Source organism: Peromyscus maniculatus, chromosome 9 (genome assembly GCF_049852395.1).
Source record: "Peromyscus maniculatus bairdii isolate BWxNUB_F1_BW_parent chromosome 9, HU_Pman_BW_mat_3.1, whole genome shotgun sequence".
NCBI lineage: Eukaryota > Metazoa > Chordata > Mammalia > Rodentia > Cricetidae > Peromyscus > Peromyscus maniculatus.
This window is the reverse complement of record NC_134860.1, coordinates 55966051-55992286: the sequence shown is the minus strand read 5'-3', so window position 1 is coordinate 55992286 and position 26236 is coordinate 55966051. Positions and strand designations below refer to the sequence as shown.

Genomic DNA, 26236 nt, shown 5'->3' with positions numbered 1-26236 from the left:
TCTTTATCCTATCAACTGTTTCACAGAGCTTCTGGTTCCCTCTCTCTAAGACATCTTTCAATTCTAAACATGAGCCTTCAGCTCCTCCCTAATGTTCATCAGCAGGGTACATCACCACGTGTTCCAGCTTGGACCATAGAGGGCTGGATTTGCTCACAACAGGAAGTCAGGCACTTCACGTTCACAACAGCTTTAGCTTGCCAGTGACATGCTTTCATTTCCCATCAAGAATGTGCATCCAAGCAAAACAAAGCCAGAATATTGCATCTTAAAATTAGCTGCGTAAATTCGAACACATTCTTTAACTGTCACTTTCAATTCCCCAATGTTAACTGGCTAGGAAGTGAGAATGTTATAGATTCCTTTTTCTTAAATATTGCTTTAAGAATTTGGCTCATTTCACCTTATTATATAGTGAGAAGTGGTCTCCCTTGCCCAACAGCAAGTTCTAGAATTTTTGCTCTCAAATAAATATGTATTCTTAAGCTTTTCAGTATAGAATGTTATAAAAGATTTTGTAAACAGTGTTTTACAGTTACCTCCTCTCTGAGCACTCTTAAAGACGGATTCAGAAAAGAAAGCTCAGGCAATGAGTACAGTACCCCTCTAATGTCATTACTGATAAAGATTTATTGGTTTCATGTTGCAAGTTTTACTTGAAAGGTACTAGCCCCATGTAATTATGACAGTTCTTCACACCAAATGCAATCTCCATAAAAGATGTTGTAATGAGCCCTAGGGTCCTTGTATAATTCCATATTCAATAGCCAAGACACAAATAAAAAGTTTACAAGGATGATCCTGTTCATCTGATTTTTGCCTCAAAAAGAGAGAGGGGAAGAAGAGGAGGAGGGAGAGGAGGAGGAGGAGGAGAAGAGAAGAAGAAGAAGAAGAAGAAGAAGAAGAAGAAGAAGAAGAAGAAGAAGAAGAAGAACAAGAACAAGAAGAACAAGAACAAGAACAAGAAGAAGAAGAAGAAGAACAAGAAGAAGAAGAAGAAGAAGAAGAAGAAGAAGAAGAAGAAGAAGAAGAAGAAGAAGAAGAAGAAGAAGAAGAAGAAGAAGAAGAAGAAGAAGAAGAAGAAGAAGGAGAAAATCTGTACTACATAAATGTTTTTTCCTCTCCCTTGGTAATTTTAAATCAGTACCATATTTGATGTTAGTCTTGTTGTCATGGAAGTGGTCTGAAATTAAAAGGCATAGTTATTGCTTAGCTTTGGTACACTCTGCAATAGATTAAAACAAGTAAGACATACACCGACCCTCATACGTTCCAGCCACCCAGTTACACTAAGTTACGAGAGAGGAAAATTACAGACACGGAATGAAGGGTTGAGACCCAGTTTATCTTTAATCCTCTGGGGTAAGCTATGAAACAAGCAGTCTGAAGAGTGAATACTCAGTGTCATGAGCGATGTGCAGAAGTTTACAATAATATGGGCACAAAATAGATTGTCGCCTTTAGTACATTAGGGCCATTAGAATCTCTTGTATACCTACTTGCATGAAGTTACCACAGGTTCATAGCAGACGCTGCCATTTAATGCCTACAGAGCCTAAAGCTTCCAAAATGCCTATCTGGCCTGTACATATTTCATTAAAAATAAACTCTATATAATAAATAAATATATAAAATAAATAAAATGTTGCCTTTGGAATTTCTATAAATAAATTTAACCTTTTTTCTTTTTTTCTTTTTTTTTTCTTTTTTTTCTTTTTTCTTCTTTCTTTTTTTTATTTTTATTTTTTTTCCTTTTAAACTAAGAGGTCTTTGCTTTAAGTTCACTGGGCTATGATACCAGTGAGAATGAACTGACCGTCTTTTAAGTGAGACTGCACCCTCCACGGCTGTGGAAAGGCAGTGTTCCCTTGAGCAGGCCACCAGCCAAAAATCCTGATGAGTTGAAGTATGGCAGCTGTGCTGATATAAGATGAAGTTCAACTGATCAAAAATGTAAAAGCGTGTCTATTTCCCAGCATGCATCAGGCCGTTGTCCTCTTGGCGCGCCGCTCTCCCGCTCCACGCACCCACTCATGCACTCGCACCCTCTCTCACAGCCTCGCTCCCCCCGCTGTCACAATAAATCAAGCAAGTGGCCCCAGGCAGCCCTCCAGGAGGACCAGCCAGTAAGTGCAGAGCAAATCAGCAAGTCCCCATCCAAGCTTCCATCATACATATGCATGCGACAAAGTTAGGCAGCGGTGGAGCTGAGGTGATGGCCCTGCTAATCGTTAAGAACCCACCGCAGGAAAGCATTGATAGTGGTTATGTTTTAAGGGCTCAAGTGAAGACACTGTCTTTGTCAACTTTGGCTTAGAATATCCTTATATAGTTCAGGTACTTTGTCAGGGTCCACTGGTCTAGGTAAAAAATGTGTAAATTTCTGGTGCCGTTTAGTCCTGGTCCCTTCTCTTGGAGTCCCATCCTTATTTAATGCAACATAGTATCTCCGTCCGGTGTCCACGTGTTTATACAGGTTGGACGAGTAGGTGTTGTACCAATTCTCTTCAAACTGTTCTCTGAATACACACTCTTGTGTTAATTTTTCCTGTCAAAAAAAAAAAAGAGAGGAAATAAATACATTGCAAAATATAGCTGCCTCATTAAAAAGCAATTATACACACATTGGGTCCCCTTTATCCTAAAAGCTTTAGACTAGAATACTTTAAAACTTTTTTTAATTTTGAAATATTTGCATATGCATAATGAGATATCTAGGCTATGGGACCCATATCTAAACACAAAATTCACTTATGTTTCAAATACACCTTCTATGCATAGCCTGAAGGTAATCTTACATCATATGTTTTCATTAAAATTCTCATAATATGGAATTTTCCACTTGTGACATCATGTTAGTGTTGAAAAAAAAATGTTTAAATGTGGGGACATTTCAGAGTTCAAACTTACTTCCAAATCAAGGATGCGTGAACCAAATAAGCCTAATAAGAAAATCATTTTTTATTTTAAACTTCATTATTAAAGAAAAGTTGCAAATAAGAAAAAAAAACCACACATGAAAATTAACAACTCAAAAACTGCACAGTTCAGTGACTGTCTAGACAGGAAGGCTCCCTGTCAGAACGGGAGCTGGGAGGCTTCACATTGGATTTTGCACTTTCACTATCAAGTAAATTTTACATGTTTATCCACCACCAAAAATGAAAAACCCATTTTTAAATACGTCCATGCATTTTTTCAAAAACTGTTTAACTCTATCAAGTTAATGACATTTGAATTTCTTATTCAAAATGGCTAAAGCACAAAAAATTCTGAACATTTTGGGGAATGGAAGAAAATCATAATACTGAATTTTTTAGACAATATTCACATTAGTTTTTCAAAATTCGATGTAGAAATGTCAAGAACAAAGTCAAGAAAGAGGCAGCACCTTGATGGCTATGAAAACATTCAATCTGCTGACAAGGCCTAGACACGGTCTCGTGGGTCTCTTCCACATGTCAATCACTATATTCAAAGGACAACTGACCCACTGGCCACTCTCATTTTCACCACAGCATTTGGCTAGTAACCTCCCTGGGAGGGATTTGCCCAAGTGGAGACTCTAAAAACCACCTCATTGTCAACATATTTTTATAAAGTACTTGTTAGAACACTGATGTCTGCAGTATTAACAGTGAGTGGCCTCTTGGAGCATCCTGTTACACGGATTGCTCTCCAAAGCCTTTCCTCACACTGCAGCTCCAGTGGGCAGTACTTTTTTGCCCAAGGCCTGTCTTCAACCTGTGGGTTATGGAAGCCTCTACCCCTTAAAATTCTGATCTCAAAATTTACAAAATGGCTGTTTTTAAAATCTCTGGGAGAGCCAGGGGGTGGTGGCATATGCCTTTAATCCCAGACTCTGTAGGGAGAAGCAAGTGAATCTCTGAGTTCAAGTCCAGCCTGGTCTACAGAGTGAGTTCCAGAAGAGCCAGAGTGACACAGAGAAACCCTGTCTCAAAAATGAACAAACAAATAAATCCCTGGGAGAATTTTTGTTTGTTTTTTTTTGTTTGTTTGTTTGTTTGAGACAGAGTTTCTCTGTGTAGCTTTGGTACCTGTCCTGGATCTTGCTCTGTAGACCAGGCTGGACTCGAACTCACAGAGATCCACCCTGGCTCTGCCTCCCGACCTGGCTCCCTGTGAGAATTCTAAGGCAGACCATTCTCAGTCCACATTTTAAGATATCCACTGTACCTTGATACACACAAAGGATTGGCTTCAAGATGTCTCACAAAAATCTGTGGCTGTTCAAGTCCCTTTCCATAAAAATGGTGTGCTCGCCTAGAAGCTACCACATCCTCGCTGACTTGACACTATCTCTAGATAACTACTGATACCTAATACAGAGTAAATGCTATGTAAGTAGTTGCATGGTGTCTTTGAAGACACAGCTTCTTAAACTTCAGGGTGTGGCCCCCTTGGGATTGTGGAACTGAACATGGGGGTCACAAAAAGAACTGGCAATCAGAGAAGATCTCCAAACGTGTAACAACCAAAACTAATGGAAACTCAAGTTTAAAAGAAACCTGCTCGCTTCTGCCGGCGCTCTCCCACGCCGCATCGCGGGACTTCACTGCAGCCTCGTTCTGAACAACACATCACGCATGCTCTGTACTGCCCATGCTGTGGGCCACACAGGGCCAACCAGCAATGGCCTGGAGTACCTTGGCTCAGCCTTTAGGCTGTTAAGTACGATGAATTGTAATGTCTTCACCATACATAAAAACTTTTCTGCTCTTGTAAAAACAACACCATTTAATCATGAGAAACAAAGACTTTTCATATTTTCCACCTTAACGTGTTAAGTTCTTCAAATTAGAACATCTTTGGATTGTATTATATTAGAACATTTGATTTTAAAATTGTGTGAGTTTCATAAAACCTGAGTCGATGACTTAAGTCTTATTAAAAAATAAATTTTGGCTTGAGATTAGAATAGAATTTCCAACAATTTGTGAAATGCTCTAAACATACTTCTGACATTTTGTACTATGTATTTATGCAAAGCAGAATTCTCAGCGTAGACGATTAGAAAACCAAAATCTTGGTCAGCTCTGAAAAGCACTAAAAGTCCTCTGTGTCTGCACAAATATTCAGCCAAAATTTAAGTCTTTGTGTAAACACAAATAAGCACATCCACTTCACTAACACACAAATTGATTTCATCTTTACATATAGGCCAAAGAAGTGTTTCAAAATTTCTTTGTGATTTATTATTAGCAAGTGTTTGGTTTGTGTTCCTATTTTATATACCTATACACTCGGGAGCACAAAGCATTCATGAGTGGGGATAGTTTAAAGCCCTGGTTCAGGGAATAAAGACAACAGAAATGTGTGGAGTGCTTTCAGTCCACGATGGTTGCATCTGCAGAAGTTGTGGGGGGGGGGTGTCAGGAGGGATAGCCATAATGCTTTCTTTCTCGACTGACAGAATATTTCCAAACATAGTAAAAACAAATCGGGTGCAAAGATGCCAAGATGAAAGCTAGTCTCCGTTTTCCACTCCCACTGCAAGAAAATCTCTCTGCTTTCTTAAATGTCTTCCCCTTCCTCTCTCCCTGAGCTCTATGACCTTACAGTGTGGAGATCATGCCGTCATGTCAGCCATAATCAGAAATGATACATCCATCACATCCTACCTACATCATGACCACACTCTGGGCTGAAGTGTGTGTACTGAGGCTGCTCCTAGGGGAGGGAGGAAAAGGGACTTCCCACCTCTGGCTCCTATCACCACACAATTGGAACCTTTAAAATCAATACCTTTCTAGTTAGTTGTTTTAAAATTAAGAGTGCTCTTATATCCTTTCTGCTTGTTGTTGTCCAAATAGGAAAGTTCATGAAACCAGGGAAAGTGGTGCTGGTGCTGGTCCTGGCTGGATGCTACTCCAGAGGCAACACTATCCTCGTGAAGAACACAGGTGACAGCACCTTGGACTCTCCCTATAACCATAACTGGAACTAACGGCTACCCTCATCAAATTCACAGGTACATAGGCAAGAAGGAAATTACCAATAGGCTAAAGATCAAGCCTTTCATCCAAGTGTATAACCACAATCACCTCATACCTCCCCCAAAGTACCGCGTGAATATCTCCTTGGACAAAATTCTCATCATAAGGATGTCTTCAGAGACCAGCTCTGAAACTCAAGACCAGACAGGAGGCCAGGGTCAACTCCGAGACATGACACAAGATGGGCAGGAACAAAGCTCTTCTAGAAACTTAAGTTTTAGGTGTATTTTTGTGTCCATCATTAAAAATAGGGAAAAGTGACTTTTAAAAAATAATTGCTTTGCTCTTATCCACTTGACACCTTGGATAAGTGAGAAAAGAAGTAAGTCAGGACCACAGACTCTGCAGCCACAGATCTAACCAGTGACGGACTGAAGTTATTTGGAGTGTTGGTTGCATGAGGACCAAACATGTACTGTCTTTCTTGTCACTGTTTCCAAAACACATTGCAACAGGTGTTTCTAGAGTGTGGACACTGATTTCAGGATTCTGAGTTATGCAGAGATGATGTGCAGGAAGTATTGTAGCTTCTATGTAGTACTATGACCTTTTACAAACGAGGAGAGCATGGGCGGATCTGGGTATATCAAGGGGGTCCTACAGCTAATCCCTTACAGATACGGAGGGACAACTGTCATCAGAAACAATAAGGCCATATACTTCTGTTCCTGTCATTCAGAACCGAGGCCACACAATATACTTTCCATATTATCACCAAAACACCGATGCCCCTGATAGTCATACATTAAGCATATGACTTAATACACTAAGTTTAGGAAAAGCCAGCTGGATAGATTCACCTTCTCCCATTGTCAAAAAGTCAAGAGGGCTGAAGAGAAAAGGACAGAATTTTACAAAATCAACCGACAGTTCACCGTAAGTCATGCTTTGCCTCATCTTTTTATTTTTTTTTATTTACATTTCTTTAGGGGGCGGGGCTCATGTCATGGGCCATGTGTGGAGGTCAGAAAACAATTTGCATTCTCACTCACCGTGTGGGTCCTGGAGACTAACTCTCAGGCAGTCAGCCTTGGGATCAAGTGCCTTTCCCCTCTGAGCCCATCTTACTGGCCCCTCCTCATCTCTTTCTTAACCCAAAGGCCTGAAACATCATCAAATAGCTTCTACCAGCTTCTTCATAGTACTCTTCCAAATGGCCAAAAGAGCATGAGCAAGGTTTTTGATGTTGTTTTGGTTTGGTTAATGGGTTTCATGACGTTGGAGATCAAATGCCAGGCCTTGCACACACTAGACAAGGGTTCTCCCACTGAGCCCCACCCAGCCCTGAGGTTTTTAACCAAGTATCACCTCATCAGACAAACATGCCCTGTGTGAGTTGAAACAAGGAAAAGGTCAGCCCACTCACACGGGATTCAGAGGGACAAAATGGACGCGGGACGGGAGCCACCATCCGCCACCCAGAGTACCACTTGTAGTTGGACTGCTCCCACTAGTGAAGCTGACGGAGCGGGGAGGGGAGTGCACAGCAAAAGGCAATCCTCCACTCTCTCTGCCAGTGAATCTAGAAGGGGCTTCTGGAAAAATGCAGTCCCTCTCCTGCACTGAGGAGACAGCCTGAGTCTGATGATCCCCACCCCCATCTCTATGAAAGTCCTTGAGACAAACAAAAGGGTGTGGTCCAGCCATCAGTCAATATTCCAGGCCTCACTTCCCGTCTGTGTGACAGTGCCCTCACGAGCAAGTTAATTCCTGGCTAAAAAAAAATAAAAAATTCAGGAAATTTTCTAAACAATTATGTGAAATTATTTTTTCCTGTTGATGAAATGGAATTGAAAAAAAAAAATCCAGAATGGGTGTTAAGACTCTGGTTGTAGAAAGGATGCGGCAGGGAGATGGGAAGTACGGATTCAGATGAAGGAAGTTCTTTCTCTCCACCGGAAATTATATCATCAGACAAATATTGCAAAAATAAATCCTTATTTTAAAAGTATAGGGTGATTTCTCCTTGTGGGGAGCCAGGATTCCGGAGAAGTTCCCGCTCCCTTTGCCCCTTGGGCACACAGGCTGCATGGAGGCCTTCCTTTCTTATGGCAGAGATGGGCCAGCTGCTGAGAACTGTTCACACCCTGGGAGAAGGCTTGTCTCACACCTTGGCTTCACCCCTCGCTCACTAAGAAAACACTGGTAGCCATTTATGTCCTTCCTCAAGTCTCAACAGCCTTATCTTTAAAAGGTTAGGTCAAGACAGGCAGCCCTAACTGAAAATCTAAAAAATCTAAAAAGCTTCTAGTGTCTGAATTTTGGGGACATGGTGTTGGCCCTCATGAAGTTTCATATTTCAGAGTGGTTCATACTTTTTCATTAGGAATGCTCAGCTGGCTAGGTGTGGTGACATGAGCCTTTAATCCCAGCACTGAAGGAGGCAGATGCAGGCGGATCTCTGTGAGTTCAAGGCCAGCCTGGTCTACAGGGTGAGTTCCAGGACAGCTAGGGCTACACAGAGAAACCCTGTCTTGATGACAAAATAAAAAAAAGAAAGAAAGAAAGGGAAGAAACCAAAAGAGGGCTGGGGGCGAGGGAGAGAAAAGCTCAACTGGTCACATCTCTACAAATACTCCAAAAACTTTTGGCCCTCAAGAATTTCCAACACTTATTACCGATGCTCCATCTGTAGTAAGGACCCTTGAGACCAACAGCGTCCCTGATGCTATGAGGGACCTCTCACCATTCTCTCAGAAATGGAGCAATGGAATGCAGCTTGCGTCATTTTCCAGTTAAATATGTGGGGGCAGGAAGCCCAAAGGTGAGGTGATACACCCCTTCAGGACCATGGTCTCTCATCATCACAGCAATGAAGACATGGATGCAGGACATTTCCAGAAGCCCTACTCAGCCACTGCCCCCTCAGGACCTGACTCTGCTTCTGACTGACAGTCCTGAAGCTTTGTTCACCTGTGGGACATGGGCTGCTATTTCCCACAGGGCCACCAACCACTAGGGTGGTCACCTGACGAAGGAGCTAGTGGCAGCAGGCAGAGCTGCGTGTGCTTCCCCTTGGCCCCACCGCCATGTGTAACTTTAAACACACACCATTAGTTTTGCAGGAGAAAGAGGGAGAGAAGAAAAGAGAGCGCATGAACAAATTTCTACACAGCCAGAAGAGCCTCACTGCACATTTTTTCAAGCTATGAAAAAGTCCTTAAACATAGAAGAAAAGCTAAGAAGTAGAACTTCCGTTTGCACAGCTCACTATGGCGGGGCTCTCTCCCTCACGGGCTGTTTAGCATTGGTTAGAGGCACACAGACTTTCTGGGCAGCCCAGAAAACATGGTGATTGTTCAACTTTAAAACAGCCTAACCCTCAGACATGTCCTGGTGTCATAGAGCAGAGGACTCTGTAACGTCAGGTAAGTGACAGAGGTTATGCTGACGCTGGCCTGTAAAAGCAGCGGTGCCAGTCCAGCGGTGGCACCACGACTTCCGTAGCCACACCTGCTATACCGCTCTGACACGCAGCCTTCCATCAAAATTAAGATTTTTATTGAAAGTAAAAGACCCCGGTACTTCCCTATGCCAGGTACATATCACAAATGACTTCTCCCTCTCACTGGGGATTATGGTCAATGTGCGATCTTTGCTTTAGACAGACTACCAAGATTTATGGTCCGTTTCTTTATGAGCACACTTCAGCTCTAAGTGATGAATACTTAGTTGAGGTAAATATTTTAAGTTATGTGTTTCTATTCCAAAATTATCTTTAATTAAAAATAGATAAACACATGCAAATTGGAACACTAGAAAAAAATGTATTAACCTGTCTTTTTACTTGTGTGCAGAAGGGGAGCGTGGGCCTTCAAATAAACTGTACACTTTTTAGAATTATAGAACGCAGATGTTTTAAAACTCACCACATGTTTCCAATGCAGACAGTTTATAGAGTATTCCACTATAAAGTGATCAATTCTTGTTTTATTGTATTTCCATGTTTTAAATTTTTTTTAGATTATTTAACTATAGCTGTTTATGGCATACCTATCTTTGAACTATTGGATTTTATCACTAGACTTGGGTGGAGAATGTGGATTTAATTCAAAAGTCTACTAAAGTCCATGCTTTGGAACAAAATCTGGTGAATGTTAGCAGCTATGGAAACCTCTTTTCATTTTATGTCATCAAATTCTGAGCAATGGGAAAAACTAAAATTAAAACTTCAAAACTTTTACCATTGCTGTTTAAAGCAAAGTATGAGATAATGTAGTGAAAAGTATAGTGCAGCGTAGAGAATGCCCAAGCCTCCTCTCAGACACAGGCTTATCTAGACACCAATTTAAAAAATTAGACAGCACGAAACTAGGTGATCCACACAGGCATTATTGTGCTCAATTTGAATCTATGCTGCTTTAGAGAGAGAGAACGAGGTTACAATGTTTCAAACAGAATAATAGTTCTTGTTGCAAACATACAGCCTTGCCTTGTGCTATTTTAAAACATGATTTCCACATGAATGTATGGCACAGCTTTAACCACGCTATGTAAATGACTGCATTTACTCAACTGGATGGTCCCTTAAACAGCTGGCTACTACAATATAAACCACCAGAGCAGGGAAATGCATGACAATGACTTAATTGCAAAGCTCCTGAACGTTTCCGGAGTTAATGACTTTGCTGTAGCCATTCATTCTCATATCTACTGTTTGTTACAGTCGAGGTATTTAAACCTCCCTTAACCACAATGACTCTTCCTCATTAATAATACAGCAGTAAAGCCTTAATGGGAGCTGTTGCAAGGACCAGGGTGATTAAGTATAATGACAAAAGGACCATTAATAAGAAGCCAGGTCTTTTAACTGTCCTCTCCTGGGAGAAGTCCCCAACTAGACAGAAAGCAACACAGAAAGAGGAGTGGGAGGACACCTCCTCTTATGTTGTTAGATGCTCCAACTCAGATCCAACCCTGTACCCACAACATGCCTCACCTTAAGTCCTGTTTCTCAAAACCTCTTTAAATCCCCACCATTCTGGATGGACCTGCCTGGATTCCATATTTCTGGCCATCTCTATTACCTCTGGAATTATGGGAACAATGGAGTTGTTTGCATGCAAGTCAACACAAACAGCCTTTTGCCTTATCAAAATGTATCAGAAATGCATGAGAAGGGGGAAGAATGGGGAGATGGTTGACCAATGAGTATAAGTCATAGACAGGTAGGAGGAAGGCTCTGTACAGTCAGGTGATTGCATAGTCAGAATACACTGTCGATTTCAAAAAGCAAGAAGCAAGGATGTTGATGCTTTACCATCAGCAATGATGCACGCTTGAGATACATGTTTGTTTTACCTGACTTAAACATTGCACAATGGTCTACATAGAAAACACAACGGGAGAGTGCTTACTTAGCATGTACAAAGCCCTGGGTTTAACCTCAATTACACACACACAAATAATAAAATAGATAGCACACAATACATTCATGGTACTCCCTAAATATGTACAAATTTTATGTTCTTATGTGTTGATTAAAACATTAATTTAAGCCAGGCACTGTGGTCTATACCTACAATGACAACCACTTGGAAAACAACTGAGGTAAAAGCATGCCTTATGTCTAAGAGTTCTAGATCAGCCTGGACAACACAATGAGATTCCCATCTCAAAAAAAATTTTTAATTAATTGATGCATAATTAAGTAATAAATTTAAATAAAACTTTTAAGTGTTTTCATGTATTTTTAATTTTATAAGCTACATAGAAAATTAAGAATTACTATAATCTTTGCATTCTTCCCATAGCTAAAAAAAAACATGAAAGAAAGGAAACCAAAACTTGCACTTTCCAGTTTAAAACTTTCCAGAAAATCAAGTACAAAGTCCCACCCCTGACCAAGAAGTTATTTGTAACTGGTACTGCTGGGAGAGAGAAAATCAGTTTCCCCAATGGAGTGACACTGGGTATCTCAACACACTCCAGGGCAGGGCCCATGACCATGAGTAGTTTTTCAACACAAAACAGACTCCATGATTTTTGTGCACTATTTTTTTTTTTTTTTTTTTTTTTTTTTTTTTTGCTATGGTTTGGTGTATTTTTGTCTTGTGGGGTTTGTTTTGCTTTGCTTTCTGTTGTTTTTGGTTTTTTTTTTTTTCTGGGAGGAGTTGAGAGAGAAAGAAAGAGGTAAGGTCTGTAGAATCTAGAAAGATTTGGGGGAGAGGAAAGAATATGAACAAACTATATTTTATGAAATTTTCTAAAAATAATTTTAAAAATGTAATTTAAAAAAAAATACCTTCTCCTCAGAATCGAGTTACTTTAGTATGTAGGAAGCAATCAAGGACCTAGTCTGAATCTGGATACAAGCACACAAGTATACAGAGACACTGAACGCACATACACACACAAACACACACACACACACACACACACACACACACACACACATCTTCCATGTGTCGGGCTCGCTCGCCATGTGGCAATAAATAAGCTGCCAAGGACAGATCTGCTCTGCCAAATAGGACGAGTGAGACGGTTCAGGGGCCTTCCTTAGAAGCTGCTTATAAAAATGAATCTTTGTTTAGCAAATCACACAGCTCATAAACTTCCTGCACATTCTCAAAGAGGTGTTCGCACAGAGAAAGCCTTGCTCCATGCAGAAAAGAATATGCATTTAGAAAGCCTAGTTTTTGCTCTCAGGAGCATTTAGACTTGTGCTAAGGCCCAGCGGATGTGATTCTAATTCTTCTATAAACACACCTAGAGAAAAAAAAGTTGATAACGTTCTTTTTAAGATCTTAGAACACTAAGTTGAAAAACAAATCATGGGGCACATTTTTCACTGGAGACTACACCTGGTATGAGGAATGACATCATTCAATGACCACTTAAAACACACACAAAAGCTACGTAAAAGCTATAAACACATCAGTGAAATGTTCTTTGGTGAGAACTGAGCACAGGTGCCCTGGAAGGGCCAGGGTGATGGACAATGAAGAGAAACCAAGCTAAGAGACTGTGAGGTCAGTGAAAGAAAGAAAGATTCAAGGAGGATACCCAACAAAGACAGAGGAACCCAACAACCACGTGGTTTCTGTGATAACCATCAGATAGTTTGCTGGGGGGTGGACTCCAAAAATGAAAAATGAAGAGGCTTTCCAAGATAAACAAAGCCGTTTAAACTCAGCGCACAGTTTGCAGAAATAAAAAGAAAGGGCTTGAAAGATCAGCAGATTTAATGACAACGTAAGCCCAAAGATAAATTCTGAAGATCTAAAAAATACACAGAATTTCCCCCAGTAGAGGCATGCACCTTCCAGAAACACGCCATCATGACCAATGAGGCTTCAATTTATTTCTCTGTAGAAGGAGGGCATTGTACAGAGAGAGTTCTAAGGCCCAGTATGGGGGGGGGGGAATGGAAGCCAGTGCCTCCCAGAATTATAGGTGCAAGCTCTACAAGCCACACTACACCCCAGCCCTGAAAGACCCCTCTGAGTCTAAGACTCTAATGATTGAGACTTAGGACCTTCAGAATGCTTTCACAATAACCCTGAAAGGACATAAAGAATAGGAAATGAAGAGAAATGTCCAAGGGGCTGGAAAAATAGACAAACCAAATGAAATGTGCTGTCTCGGGTGTCCATTGGAGGGGGGGGCTGCAGCCCAGAAGTGCTGGCTGAAAGTAGCCTGGAGAATGGGGCTGCTACTTCAGAGATGAGCCAAGGGCAGAGAAGGAAGCAGCCACTTTGTCACAAGGAACATCCCAGATTTCTCCCTGGGAAGCTCCTTGGAGGATAAGTACCTTGTGACTGTTGGGACTTCCCTCACATTTTCCATCCTCTCCCCCCACTCAAGGAACATGGCTCCCGTAAGGACCAGTGAACCTCCCTGTAACATGAACTGCCTAAAAGAATGTAAACCCACGAGAGAGTAAAAGGTTAGCAATATGTAAATGTGGGATGTGTGCACAAGACATAGAAAAGACACCACCAAGGAGGTCTGATGATGCCAAGGACCCCATGTCGTTCTGCACTATCCCCACAGGACTCTTGGATCTTCCAGCTCCTCTAAGCAGAGACTGGGCACCTCTGGCACCCCCATCCCACCCATACCCACAGAGAATCCTCCTCAGACTGGGAGGGAAGGGAGCCTGTCCCTGGCATTCTCTCTGTTCCTTGAATCCCCAACTCCTGGTTTCCACAGTGCTCAGATCAGTCCGTTTGTTTACTTTGGAACCAAATCCTTCCACCTAGCCTTGTTTTGTAGTATATAAATGACTGTCCTCATCTCCACACTTGCAGAACTCTGTCTGATTCTCATGGGACCCCTCTGTCTTCTACAGTATAACTAAACTTACTTCCAGATCTAATAGGGACCTTTTTTTGGGGGGAGGGGAGACAGGGCAAGATTTATTCCCTTACAGTTCCATATCACAATTCATCATCAAAGGCAGGCAGGACAGGAACTCAAGCGAGGCAGGAACCTGGAGAGAGGAACTGATGCAGAGGCCATGAAGGAAAGAGTGCTGGTCACTGGCTCGCGCCTCTGCTTTCTCAGACTGCTTTTTTTCTTTTCTTTTCTTCTTCTTTTAAATTTATTCTTCTCTCATAGACTATATCCCAACCACAGTTTCCCCTCCCTCCACTCCTCCCAATTCCCCCACCACACATCTCACCTCTCCCCCAGATCCACTCCTCTGTTTCCCTTCAGAAAAGAGCAGGTCTCCCAGGGATTTCAACCAAACACAGCATAACAAGTTACAATAAGACTAGGCACAAACTCTCATATTAATGCTGGACAAGGCAACCCAGTAGGAGGAAAGGGGTCCTGATACCAGGCCAAAGAGTCAGGAACAGACTCACTCCCACTATTAGGAATTCACGGAGGCCTTTCTTAAATGTGCTGTGCTGAGCAATGTTGTGAGATATTTGATTACACTGTGTAAAGACATGTCGCTCTGATTGGTTTAATTAAAAAGCTGAATGGCCAATAGCCAGGCAGAATTTCCAGGCACAGAGGACACTGGGAAGAAGGGCGGAGACACAGAGGAAGCAGCATGGACAATGCAGAGAAAAGGCAACTGAGCCATGTAAAAGAATGTAGATTAAAAGATATGGGTTAATTTAAGTTATAAGACCTAGCTAGAAACAAGCCTAAGCTATTGGCTGAGCTTTCATAATTAATAATAAGTCTCTGTGTCAATTTTTGTGAGCTGGTGGCCCAAAAAAAGCTCATCTACAGAGAAAGGTAGCTCATGCCTATAATTCCAGCACTTGAGAGGCAGGAAGACTGTCATGTGTTTGAAGCTAACCAGTCTCAAAACAAACAAGCAAGCAAATAAACAAATAAAATTTTCACATAAATTAAAAAGTACTTTAACTGCCCCCCCCCCAAAAAAAATTATTCTAGTAGTTATTCTGGTTACTGTGGGAACCTGGCAAATTCATCAACATGTAAATATTTTTTTAAACCTGGCCAAAAAAAATTGCAAAGTAAATGAAATTCCTAATAAAAGAAATTTCCTTTATTTAAGTAGATAAAATAATAATAGCTACATATGAGAGTAACTATTGAGCAGGGGAGATGACTCAGTTGGTAAATGTACTTGCCACGTAAGGACTTGAGTTCAGTCCCCAGCATCACGTCACAGCCAGACATGGCACATGCCTCTAACTCTAGCACTGAAAAGTCAGAAGCAGAAGGACCCCTGAGGATTGCTGGGTAGCTGGTCTAGCCAAATCAGTGACGTACAAGGTCAATGAGAGACCCCATCTAAAAAGCTAAAATGGGAGTCAATAGAAGAAGACACCAGATGTCATGTTCTGGAGTGAGTGTGTGTGTGTGTGTGTGTGTGTGTGAGTGTGTGTGTTCACATTAATAAACTAGCATTATTCTTTAAAAATGGATCTTTAGAAAATCTTTAAACATTGGCATTATGGCTGACATTTAAAGAATGATTTGACTAAGTCGTGAATCTTAACTTCAGAATTCAACTGTGCAGAAACACCAGGTACCATGTCTCCCATGCAGCGAGAAGCACCAGAGGGCACAGACACAGCACAGACACATGGGTTCTTGAGGATGTGGCAAACACCAGGGAACAAGTGCTAAGCTGGTCACATCACAGACAGTGTCTCCTCCCGTGGTCAAAATGCTAGACAGCCGCTATCGTCATCCCTTGTCCGAGGCCTCAGCTCGGAAGGTTAAGAACATTTGGAATTAACAGGCAGTTAACAGTTGCTGGGCCAGGGGGGTCATTTTCTCCAGGGGTACAGCCACCGGGAAGAGGCCATGCTCCAGTAAATAATGCTCCATCCATGCTCATACAACTAACTCTACTAAACTCAGGAGGTCACATAAAATATGGGCGTAAGAAGGAGACTTGTTGGGGAAAAGAAAGGGTTCAGGAGAGTGGAAGGGGAACAAGAGAGGATGATGGGGTGAATATGATCAAATATGTTATGTGCATGCATGAATGGATGGAGGAGTGAATGAGTGAATGAATGAATGAATGAATGAATGAATGAATGAATGAATGAATCATGAGTGATAGAATAGGACCCATGTTTGCACAGCTGGCGAGCAGCAGAACTAAGACTCCAAGCCTTAGATTCCCACTCCCCCATGCTTAACATCCACGTTCTAGATGCTCATAAAGGAAAGCAAAGACCAGAATCTCCCGTAAAGCTCAGTGAACAGAAATCAGTTCCAAAGACAGAAAGAAAAGAGATACAAACAAGCCCACTTCCCCCAACTGGGATACAGTATCTGCACCACTGTAAGGGGGAAATGAAAGGATGAACAGTGGGAACCGGAAGGAAGAGAGGAAGACAAGGAAGGTGGGAGTGAGAAGAGAAACCCAGAGCTTCTTTCAGGTGGCTGGGGGGTGACATGAGGCAGGCCAATGCCACAGGCCAGCCAGGCAGGCTACAGTCACCTGGCACTCCCAAGGCAATCACATTATGCACCACGAGGAGAGCCACGTCCTTGGAATGACCTTGGCCAGCCAGTTCTTTGAGTACTGTATTGAGTTTCCAGCACTTTCTTGCAAAGGACACACACACTTCGATGCATAGTTCAATGAGTAACTTTCTAAAAACTGGTTCAGAGGGACTCCGCGGCTGTCTGGATTTTAAGCATTTACAGAAAGTAAGACAGATGAGAGCTCTGAGTGTACCCCTTCCAGTTAACGCCATAACCCTGCAATCCCGGGGAAGCCCTCTGCAGCACCGGCTTGTCAAGAGTGCAGGCTTTTTTTTTTTTCTCAGTTGGTTGTCACAGTGCCTCTGAGGCTCACCAGGCCAGCAGGCTGACAAATGATGTTTCCTCACAACTTCAAGGTGGCTCCTCGTGGAGGCACAGCAGGAACACGTGGCTCAGCACTTCAGAGGCCGCCCCAGGGCAATGGCTCCCACTTAACTCTAGTGGAGTTAGTTTTTTGTGAGGCTTGAAGGCGTCTCCTAGATGGGTCACAGGATCCTACAGAGGCAACATCCTTCAAGTAGCTATGGTGCTGACAGGGGAGGACCCTCCAAAAGTCAGCCTGGAAGCCTGACATCAGCTCAGGGTGAAGTTGGCAGCCAATGTCTCCAAGAACTACAGCTAAGTCCCTTAGCCTCTGCTAGGAACGCCTGCCTCTTTCTCTCAACCTCCTCGACCACATCCCCTACAGCTAAGCTTCCTCCTGCAAAATCGAAAGAGATTTTACACCTAACTGTAGTAGGCCATTTATTATACCAAAAAAAAAAAAAAGAAAAAGAAAAAAACTATTCTTTTTGTTACAGTTTTATTTAGTTATTTTGTGAGCCAGAGCCTGAGAGACATACAAGTGCCGTGGCATGGATGTGGAGGTCAGAGAACAACTTACGGGAATCAGTTATCTCCTGCCCCATGGGCTCCAGGGCTCAAATGCAATCTGCAAGGCTTGGCAGCAAGTGCTTTTCCTTTCACCGGCCAGGTAACTCTTGGTCTACATGTCTGAGGCCTGAGTAAAAACTGTAGGCTCCTCCCATCACCCACACGACAAAGCAAATATGGCCACACTTGTGTATCCGGCCAACGCTGATTCCTCACCGGAGTTAGCGTCTGTGGGGTCTCCCAGAACACTGAACACGGGGTGAGGCTCCTGTGAGCTTGCTGCCACAGCATTTTTGTGAATGTACCAGCACATTTTATGTGTGTTTCTATTTAAAGACACTTACTCAATATGCACTGGAGCTTCGTGGCCACCTGACCCACGGCCAATGTCACCAAAATCAAGCCTCAAGGAAGCGTCTCTAAAACACAAGTTGGCTTCACAGAACATATCATACACACAACCTTGGGGGCTTTTATGCGCCCTAGGCAGCCCCTCGGCACTTGCTGAGGACATTTTAATGAGGCAAAATCATCAATAAAAGGCACAGAATAAAAAATGCACAACACTAAACAGATGCCCTGAAGAGAGAGGCCTGTGACAAGAAGGCAGGGCTCGACCTTTGACCTCAGCTGGGAATGTGAGGCTGGAGGAGACTCGCTGTTTTTCCTTCTTTTCTGCGCATGTCTGCAAACAGGCACGAAAGTGACACAAATGTAGATTTGAGTGGGGGTTATAAGCAAAATTTAGCAATTATGCAAATTCCACTGAAGTAGCAGGCATGCGTGTATCAGCCGATGGTCGGCAGTCAATAATGTTTATGGGGTTTTGAAAGAAAGCCAGGAGTGAGCGTGAGACAGTGTGTCCGAATGTGTGCGAATGTGTATGAGCAAAAGGAAGCGTGTGAATGGAAGAAAGAGCGTGGGAGGGAGGGAGGGAGGGAGGGAGGGAGGGAGGGAGGGAGGGAGGGAGGGAGGGAGGGAGGGAGTGAATAGGAGAAGGAATGTGCAGACTTCTAATGCAATGTGCTCCTTACTCACTTGCCCACTTAGGCAACACGTGTTTATCGACAGAGTGCACAAGTGAGCAGCAGACCGAGCCCTAACTCTGAACCACACTATCTCACTGCATTATGAACTACAAGGATGTTCTGTGGTTCAAAGCAATTTAAGAAACGGGCTCCGCCGGGCGTGGTGGCGCACGCCTTTAATCCCAGCACTCGGGAGGCAGAGCCAGGCGGATCTCTGTGAGTTCGAGGCCAGCCTGGGCTACCAAGTGAGCTCCAGGAAAGGCGCAAAGCTACACAGAGAAACCCTGTCTCGAAAAACCAAAAAAAAAAAAAAAAAAAAAAAAAAAAAAAAAAAAAAAAAAAAAAAAAAAAAAGAAACGGGCTCCAACCGAAGGGTAGTTTGGTCTGATGAAGAACGACAAGGAGTGTCTGGCTTTGTAAGGAAAGCAGGGTGGGGGAAGCAGAAGGACATGAAGGCCACAGGCCTGTGTTGCTACTGTCCCTAACCCTGCTGTCACCTGCTTGACCACCCCAACTCACACACTAATTGGACTTCCTTTATATACACCAAGACTCGGGACTGGGCGGGAAGCAGGAAGCAGCCGCTAAAGCGCAGGAATGAAACACCCAGGATGGAGACCCACTGCGCTTTTCAAATGTATACAGGAACTACTCAGGAATCAGTTTGTTTGTTTGTTTGGATTTTGGGTTTTGTTTTTTTTTTGTTTTTGTTTTTGTTTGTTTTTTTTTGAGACAGGGTTTCTCCGTGTAGCCCTGGCTGTCCTGGAACTTGCTCTGCAGTCCAGGCTGGCCTCGAACTCACCTGCCTCTGCCTCCTGAGTGCTGGGATTAAAGGCGTGTGCCACTGCCCAGCAACCAGTTCATTTTTAATTCCTAGGGGTTGTCATCAAATGTCGTCTTTCAATCAAACATCACTTACAAATGTACTCACTATAAAGTTCCCTAACAGGAACTATCCAGAAGAGACTCTTGCATTCAAATGTTGTATCAACTCTTTTAGCTCCAATGGCTACTTAGAAATTAAATGTCAGAAGGAAGAGGAAGTGCAGGAAGGTAGGGAGAAGAAAGAGAGAAAAGTGTTCAGTAATATGTGCCTAAGTTTTCTGCATTTCTTTTCATAGCTTAAAAGCTCATCTATTTTTATTGCTGAACAATATTCCATTATCTAGATGTACCAGAACATTCTCAGGCCATCCCAAAGCTTACTTAATCCATTTATCTGCTGAAGTATATCTTCATTGCTTCCAAGTATGAAAAATTATGAATAAAAGCTACTGTAAACAAAAAAGAAAAAGAGAGATTTGGAATCTCATTGGAAATACATTCATCTAATATTTAACTAGGTACCAACTACATTCAAGACTTTGTTTTAAATATTGGCAGTAACTTGGGACACTAAAGTAACTGAGTGACTGACTTCCCAGAATTTCGGTTTAGGCAGTGACGGCTTTATCAAGCTTCCCAAAACCACTCTCTCAGGCCTTCCCCATCTAGCATCGGACAGGGCATGGAGCAGAGGAACTTTGAGGATGGGACTAATATAGCACAGGAAATGCCAGCGAAATACAAGGTAGGTAGCAGCAGCAGTCAAGCCCATATGAAAGAGCACCTGTCCCTGGAAGGCTCCTGAACCTGTAGAGAAGCCATTCCTTAGCCTGCTCCCTGGACCCAGAGCCTCTGTCCTCCAGCCCTTCAGAAGCAGCTCATGATTAAGTCTGTCTCCAGCTGGGATGTGGCTTGGTGGCAGAACACTTACCCAGCATGGGTGAAGCCGGCATTCAGTCTTCAGCAGCACAAACAGGAAGAAACCCCTTCACAACACTTGGGGAAACCCCAGGTCAGGTGCACCTACTCAGCAGCAACTTGACATGTACCTCATAAATGTACCTCAGTCAAGTTGCTACTCTACCCTGCTCAATGAAGTCACCCTAACTAAAACTGAATCCCCAAACTACAAGCTCAAACGATTTTTCGCACTTAACGGCCAGAAGTCTGGTTACAAACGAAACATATTAAGTCATGAAATAAAAACTAGGTACTAGAAAAACGTTCTTCCCAAGTCCTACCTATGGAAGGAGTACTACAATCTTTCTCTACCATGTGGCTAACTCTAGTTAAAATAGTTTTGGTTCACAAAAACAATGGCCATATTTTTGGGCCATCCTTTACCTCTGCTTAGCCACTGAAGATGACTTAGGACTCCTCCCTTCTATATACTGGGATAACAAGAAGGTACTACCACACCCCATTTATCGGGTGCTGGGGGTTGAACCCAGAGCCTTGTACATATCTAGCAATTATTCCACCAACTGAGCTACATCCCCATGAACAGACACTCCTAATGTATATGTGTGAGATGAGATTTCCTGATTTACCTGATCTGTCACTTGCTATCTTGTGTGATCTTAAGTCAGCAATCTGTTAAAACCTTACTCCTGGCCTCTGAAATAAGAATACTGTGAACTCAGATGATCTTCCAAAGCAGTGCCCTTGATCGGCTAAGAATTATTACTAAATCTTTTGAAAACTGACCACACACTTAGGAACCATGAGATAACGCTTTATCACTCAAAACATCGGCTGAAAGCCAACCATTCCCAGAGCATGCCTGATATTTCTTGATCATTCAACCAATGAACATCTTCATTTCCTTCCTCTGAACTGCAGTCTTTGGAGATTCTGAATGGAACATGTCTGAACACTTCCCATCAACGGAATTTGGAACAAACCACCAGAAAAATGAATCAATAGATTCAATGGCACCTTGCCATTAGCTAGGCTATACTATTCCAAGCATAGACACAAGACTGACTTGCTTATTCAAAAGTTGCCCCAGTATATCAAGTGTCAGGGCAGAGAGCAAAGTCCAACATAACCTGACCCTTCCTCTGGCCAGCCCTTCATATCTGCAGCCACATAGGCATGGAAAGATTTCAAGAGACAATCTCTAGAAGGGCTTCTTCATTTCAGTGAAAAATGAAGAGACAGGAAAGAGAACACTCAGCATCCCTGAGCTACCCTCATAACCATCCATCAACATAGACAGACCTCCTTCCACTCCTGTGGGTCCTGTATCTGTTCATTTAATCAACCACAGAACAAAAACATGCAGGGAAAACATTCTGTGCACTGACCTCATGCAGTCATTTTTCTTGCCATTATTCCTTAAACAACAATAGCACAGCAAATATTTCCATAGTATGTACACTGCAGTGTTTATCACAATTCATCTAGAGATTGCTTAAAATTACAATGCATGTAGGTCCTGTTCAGATACTATGCCATTGTATATAAAGGACCTGAACATCCAAGGATTCTGGCATCCAAGGAGGGTCCTGGAACCAATCCCCCACGAAAGGGATGGAAGACTGTATTTGGGTCCAAAATGGCCTTTAGTACTAAGTGATGTTGTTTCCCATGTCAGGACAAATAAGAAAAGAAAAAGGCCTACTTGGTGCACCATGATGGGTTTGCATCCAGTGAACACTAGAGAACATCATGGGGTCTCACAATAATTCAAATGGGAAGATGCTGGGAGGAAAACCAAGATATCTCCCATCTCCATAACCTCAAGTGAAACAGCAAGGCTAGGCTGAACCAGGGCTGACAAGGACTTAGTCACAGTGAGAAGATGTCACTGAAGTAATATCAGCCATCACATTAAACCAACCATACCAGTTTGGGCCCTACTGTTCTTACAGTCTATTTCAACAAAGATATCTTAGATTTCAGCTGTCAAAGAAGTGTCAATATAGGCCGGGCGGTGGTGGCGCACGCCTTTAATCCCAGCACTCAGGAGGCAGAGGCAGGCAGATCTCTGTGAGTTCGAGGCCAGCCTGGGCTATCAAGTGAGTTCCAGGAAAGGCGCAAAGCTACACAGAGAAACCCTGTCTCGAAAAACCAAAAAAAAAAAAAAAAAAAAAGTGTCAATGTAAGGGATTCATGCCTAGTTTCATGATTGTATGTATACACATAGTAAAAAATAAAGTCAATATGGGTTTGTTAGGATCTGAGATATAGTCATTCCTCAGTATGTAAGATTCATATCTGTAATCAAGCAACCACAGATCAATTTTTTTAAGCCTGTATCTGTACCAAATATACACAAACATTTTTTTCTTGTCATTGTTCACTAAATACAATACAAAAATTATTTCCATAGAATTTTCCACTGTGTTAATTATTATGAACAGTTGTACTTGTGTATACTGTATCAAGTACAATAAGCCATCTTAAAATGACTGCAAGTCTACAGGAGCATGTGCACAGGTTCAAGGCAGGTATTATGCTATTTTATATACAGAGACTTGGGCATATAAAGATACCATTATCTGTGGGTGTCCTGGAAACAGTTCCTCCACATGAAACAACATACTTCATGGCCTTTTTGGTGTATTGCTGTTGTTCCCCTTTTAAAGAGATTAATATATTCCTCAGTTCTGGGACAGATGTGACCACAGGGTTCCCTACAATGACCCTACAATATGAAACATCACGCAACAAATTATCTGGCCCACACCTATTCAGAATCAACAAGCCCCCTGCCAACCTGGAATGTATTCAATTAAAAGAACATTTATGTTCATTGAAATCCATCATCCCTTGGTTACAGATTATACAGATTCTAAGTAACCAAGGTCCAACTGTATCCCTGGAAATATAACCAAAGGCACTAGCAAACACCTGTCTCAACAAGCTCCTGTGTCAGGATGCTGTAAGAATGGCCTCCAGGTGCTGGCCTGAGGCTGCAAAAGGTAGTCCTGAGTCCTCACTGCACCTACGAATTCTGGACCTCAGAGCAAGTGAGGTATATTCTCTTGATTTTAGTTTGGTGCTTAAAAGAGACGGCTGCCATGGAAAACCTGGCTATTATACGTGCACGGCCCACAGCACGGAGTGCAGTCCCCGCCTGATGCCCCAGCACACTAGGCTCTGTGTCTGAGGCTGGAGCAGGCTGAGAAACTGGGTCAGTGAACATTCACCACATGCCAACTGCACACACTGTGCGTGGCTGAGCCTCTGGGAAACAGAATGCTCACAGAGAGACTCTGACTCCAAAATCCTCTTCTAGTGAAAGACCAATGAGAACGAAAAGCGAGGCCAGATATAACCCAGAAATGCCAGCACTTCTCAGTCTGGTGCTGTCCCCTGGCTCACCATCGCACGCCCACGCTCTTAAGTTCCTACATCCGTAGTTTAGGGAGTGCTACCTTTTCCTACATGAGAAGATCGGACACTTACAGGCTCCTTGGAGCAGACCCATTTTTTTTCCAGAGCATTCTTTTTAAATAGACTCCATATTCTTGATGTTTAAAGCACCTTGATAATAATTAATTTAGATTAAACTACCAAAAGTAACTATGTGAACCATAGATTTAGTCTCTTTGAGATAAATAAAAGTGACAAATGCGAACTAATGCTCCTAGCTGTCTAGTCATATGGGGGCACATGCATGCACATGCATGAAATCTAATGTTCTCTCTAAATTTCAACCAGACAGGATTTTCTGATCTCAAGTGTCACATGCCCTAACCTGTCTTCCCACCCTTTGTTGAGACTTCTATCCATCCCTCAAAATCCACTTTAAATGCTACAATACACATTTCCAAAGTAGTTCTTTAAACACTCCTCTGTGACTCCCAAGACATTTGAGCATTCTTCAATTACAGCAAATCTCACATTGCACCAAACTATTCACGAAGGTGTCTGTCTGGCCAGATTCTGAGAGCTGTTTCATGGTTGTGCACTTTATCACAGGGCTAGACACCGAGTTGATATGAACATCTATGAAGACATGAATGAAAGGCACACATAAATGGGGACTTAAGTACAATATCCAAACCATACTCGGATGAGAATTATTTAAATTCCCCTTTTAATTAAATTGTGACATATTAGCAATACAGGTTTTCTGTTTTTTTCTGGTTTCTAAATTAGCATAATAGCATCCTTTCTATTTTTCTAAGAAGTTTCACCCATTCATGTCTGTCTCCTTTAATCTAGCCCTAGGGTGAGCCTAAAACCAGAAAGAGAGAGAGAAAGAGAGAGGAAAAAGGCAATTAACCCCCAAATACAAAAGTACATCACTCCATATCACGGTAATTTGTTTAACAAAAGTGACTCCTGTTTCCCAAACCCATTTACCATCTTTCACAATGATACCCACCTTTTCAAAGATTTTCTAACAGCATCATTACCTGTTTCTTTTCTTTCCTTCCTTCAATCTTCTGCCAATCTGAATAAGCTATTTTGGTCCCTCTTCATTCCCATGGACACAGAGGTCAGAGTAACCACAAAACCTCATGGAATCCATGGGAGGGCCCACAGGGAGCAGGCCTCTCATCCCCACTCTCCAAATCTCCCATCTGAGGTACAAAGGGAAAACCCTGCTGCCCAAGGAGGTTCCCTCCCAGCTCTGCCCAGTGGAGGAGAAAAGATCTTACTGTGTAAACATTTTGTGGGGGGAAGGAAAGCATCAGAGGCAAGACAGAGAAGGCCTGGGAAGTACAAACTCCAGGATTCTGGTGGTCCACCTAGACAGCAAGCCTCAGCCCAGGTGTCAAGCTCACGTTGTTCTTCTTCTTAGAGAAGAGGTAAACAAGGGCCGGTCCTGCTCAGGAGCAGAGACAGAAAAGGAGCCTGGCCATGGCTGTACTCTAGCTCTGCTCCAGCCGCAGCTGCATCCCCTTTGGGCTACACACTCCAGGGACAACACAGGCACATTCCGGTGAGGCCTGGGAAGGAGGGAAAGCTTCCTCCTACAGCGAGACTCCTGAGTGCATGCTGGCCATACAGGTCAGATGCTGGCCATACAGGTCAGATGCTGGCCATACAGGTCGGATGCTGGCCATACAGGTCGGATGCTGGCCATACAGGTCAGATGCTGGCCATACAGGTCAGATGCTGGCCATACAGGTCAGATGCTGGCCATACTACAGGTGGAGAAACATCAAGATCTCTACCTGTACAGCTTGTAGAAGAGACAGAAACCAATCCCGAGGCTGCTCACTTCACCCTGAGAAGCATTTCCTGGGCACCTCCCACCTCAAGGGCCACTGCTATGCACTAGGTAACACCAGGAAGTCAAACGTGGGTTGTTTAGGCTCTTTGGATCCACTGTAGGAAGCACACTGAACCATCCCACAGGTTGTACTGTTGCTTGGGTAATGATGGAATTATAAACTAGTATTGTTGAGGCTTCAAGAAAAAAAAAGACATTCAACAAGCAGAACTACACTTGGGAGTGTGAGGAAGGCTCTACATAAGAGGTAATATTTCTATTGGACCTTCATTAAAGAGTGCTATTTCATCAAGTAGAGGAGGTGAGTGTGAAAGGTACCCTAGAGAGGAATTAACCTGCCCATGTGCACAAGTGACACTTCA

General features: G+C 42.8%; 1 protein-coding gene across 1 annotated transcript in view; it reads right to left on the bottom strand.

Annotated features, from left to right (window-relative positions):
• Nucleotides 1-1331: 1331 nt before the first annotated feature.
• Fgf9 (fibroblast growth factor 9) overlaps nucleotides 1332-26236 on the bottom strand; it is a 40333-nt gene continuing 15428 nt past the window's right edge. The window contains exon 3 of the mRNA XM_006988438.4: nucleotides 1332-2548. Within this exon, the coding sequence (XP_006988500.1) occupies nucleotides 2303-2548 (246 nt within the window). The 3' untranslated portion in view covers nucleotides 1332-2302. The remainder of the gene's footprint in view (nucleotides 2549-26236) is intronic.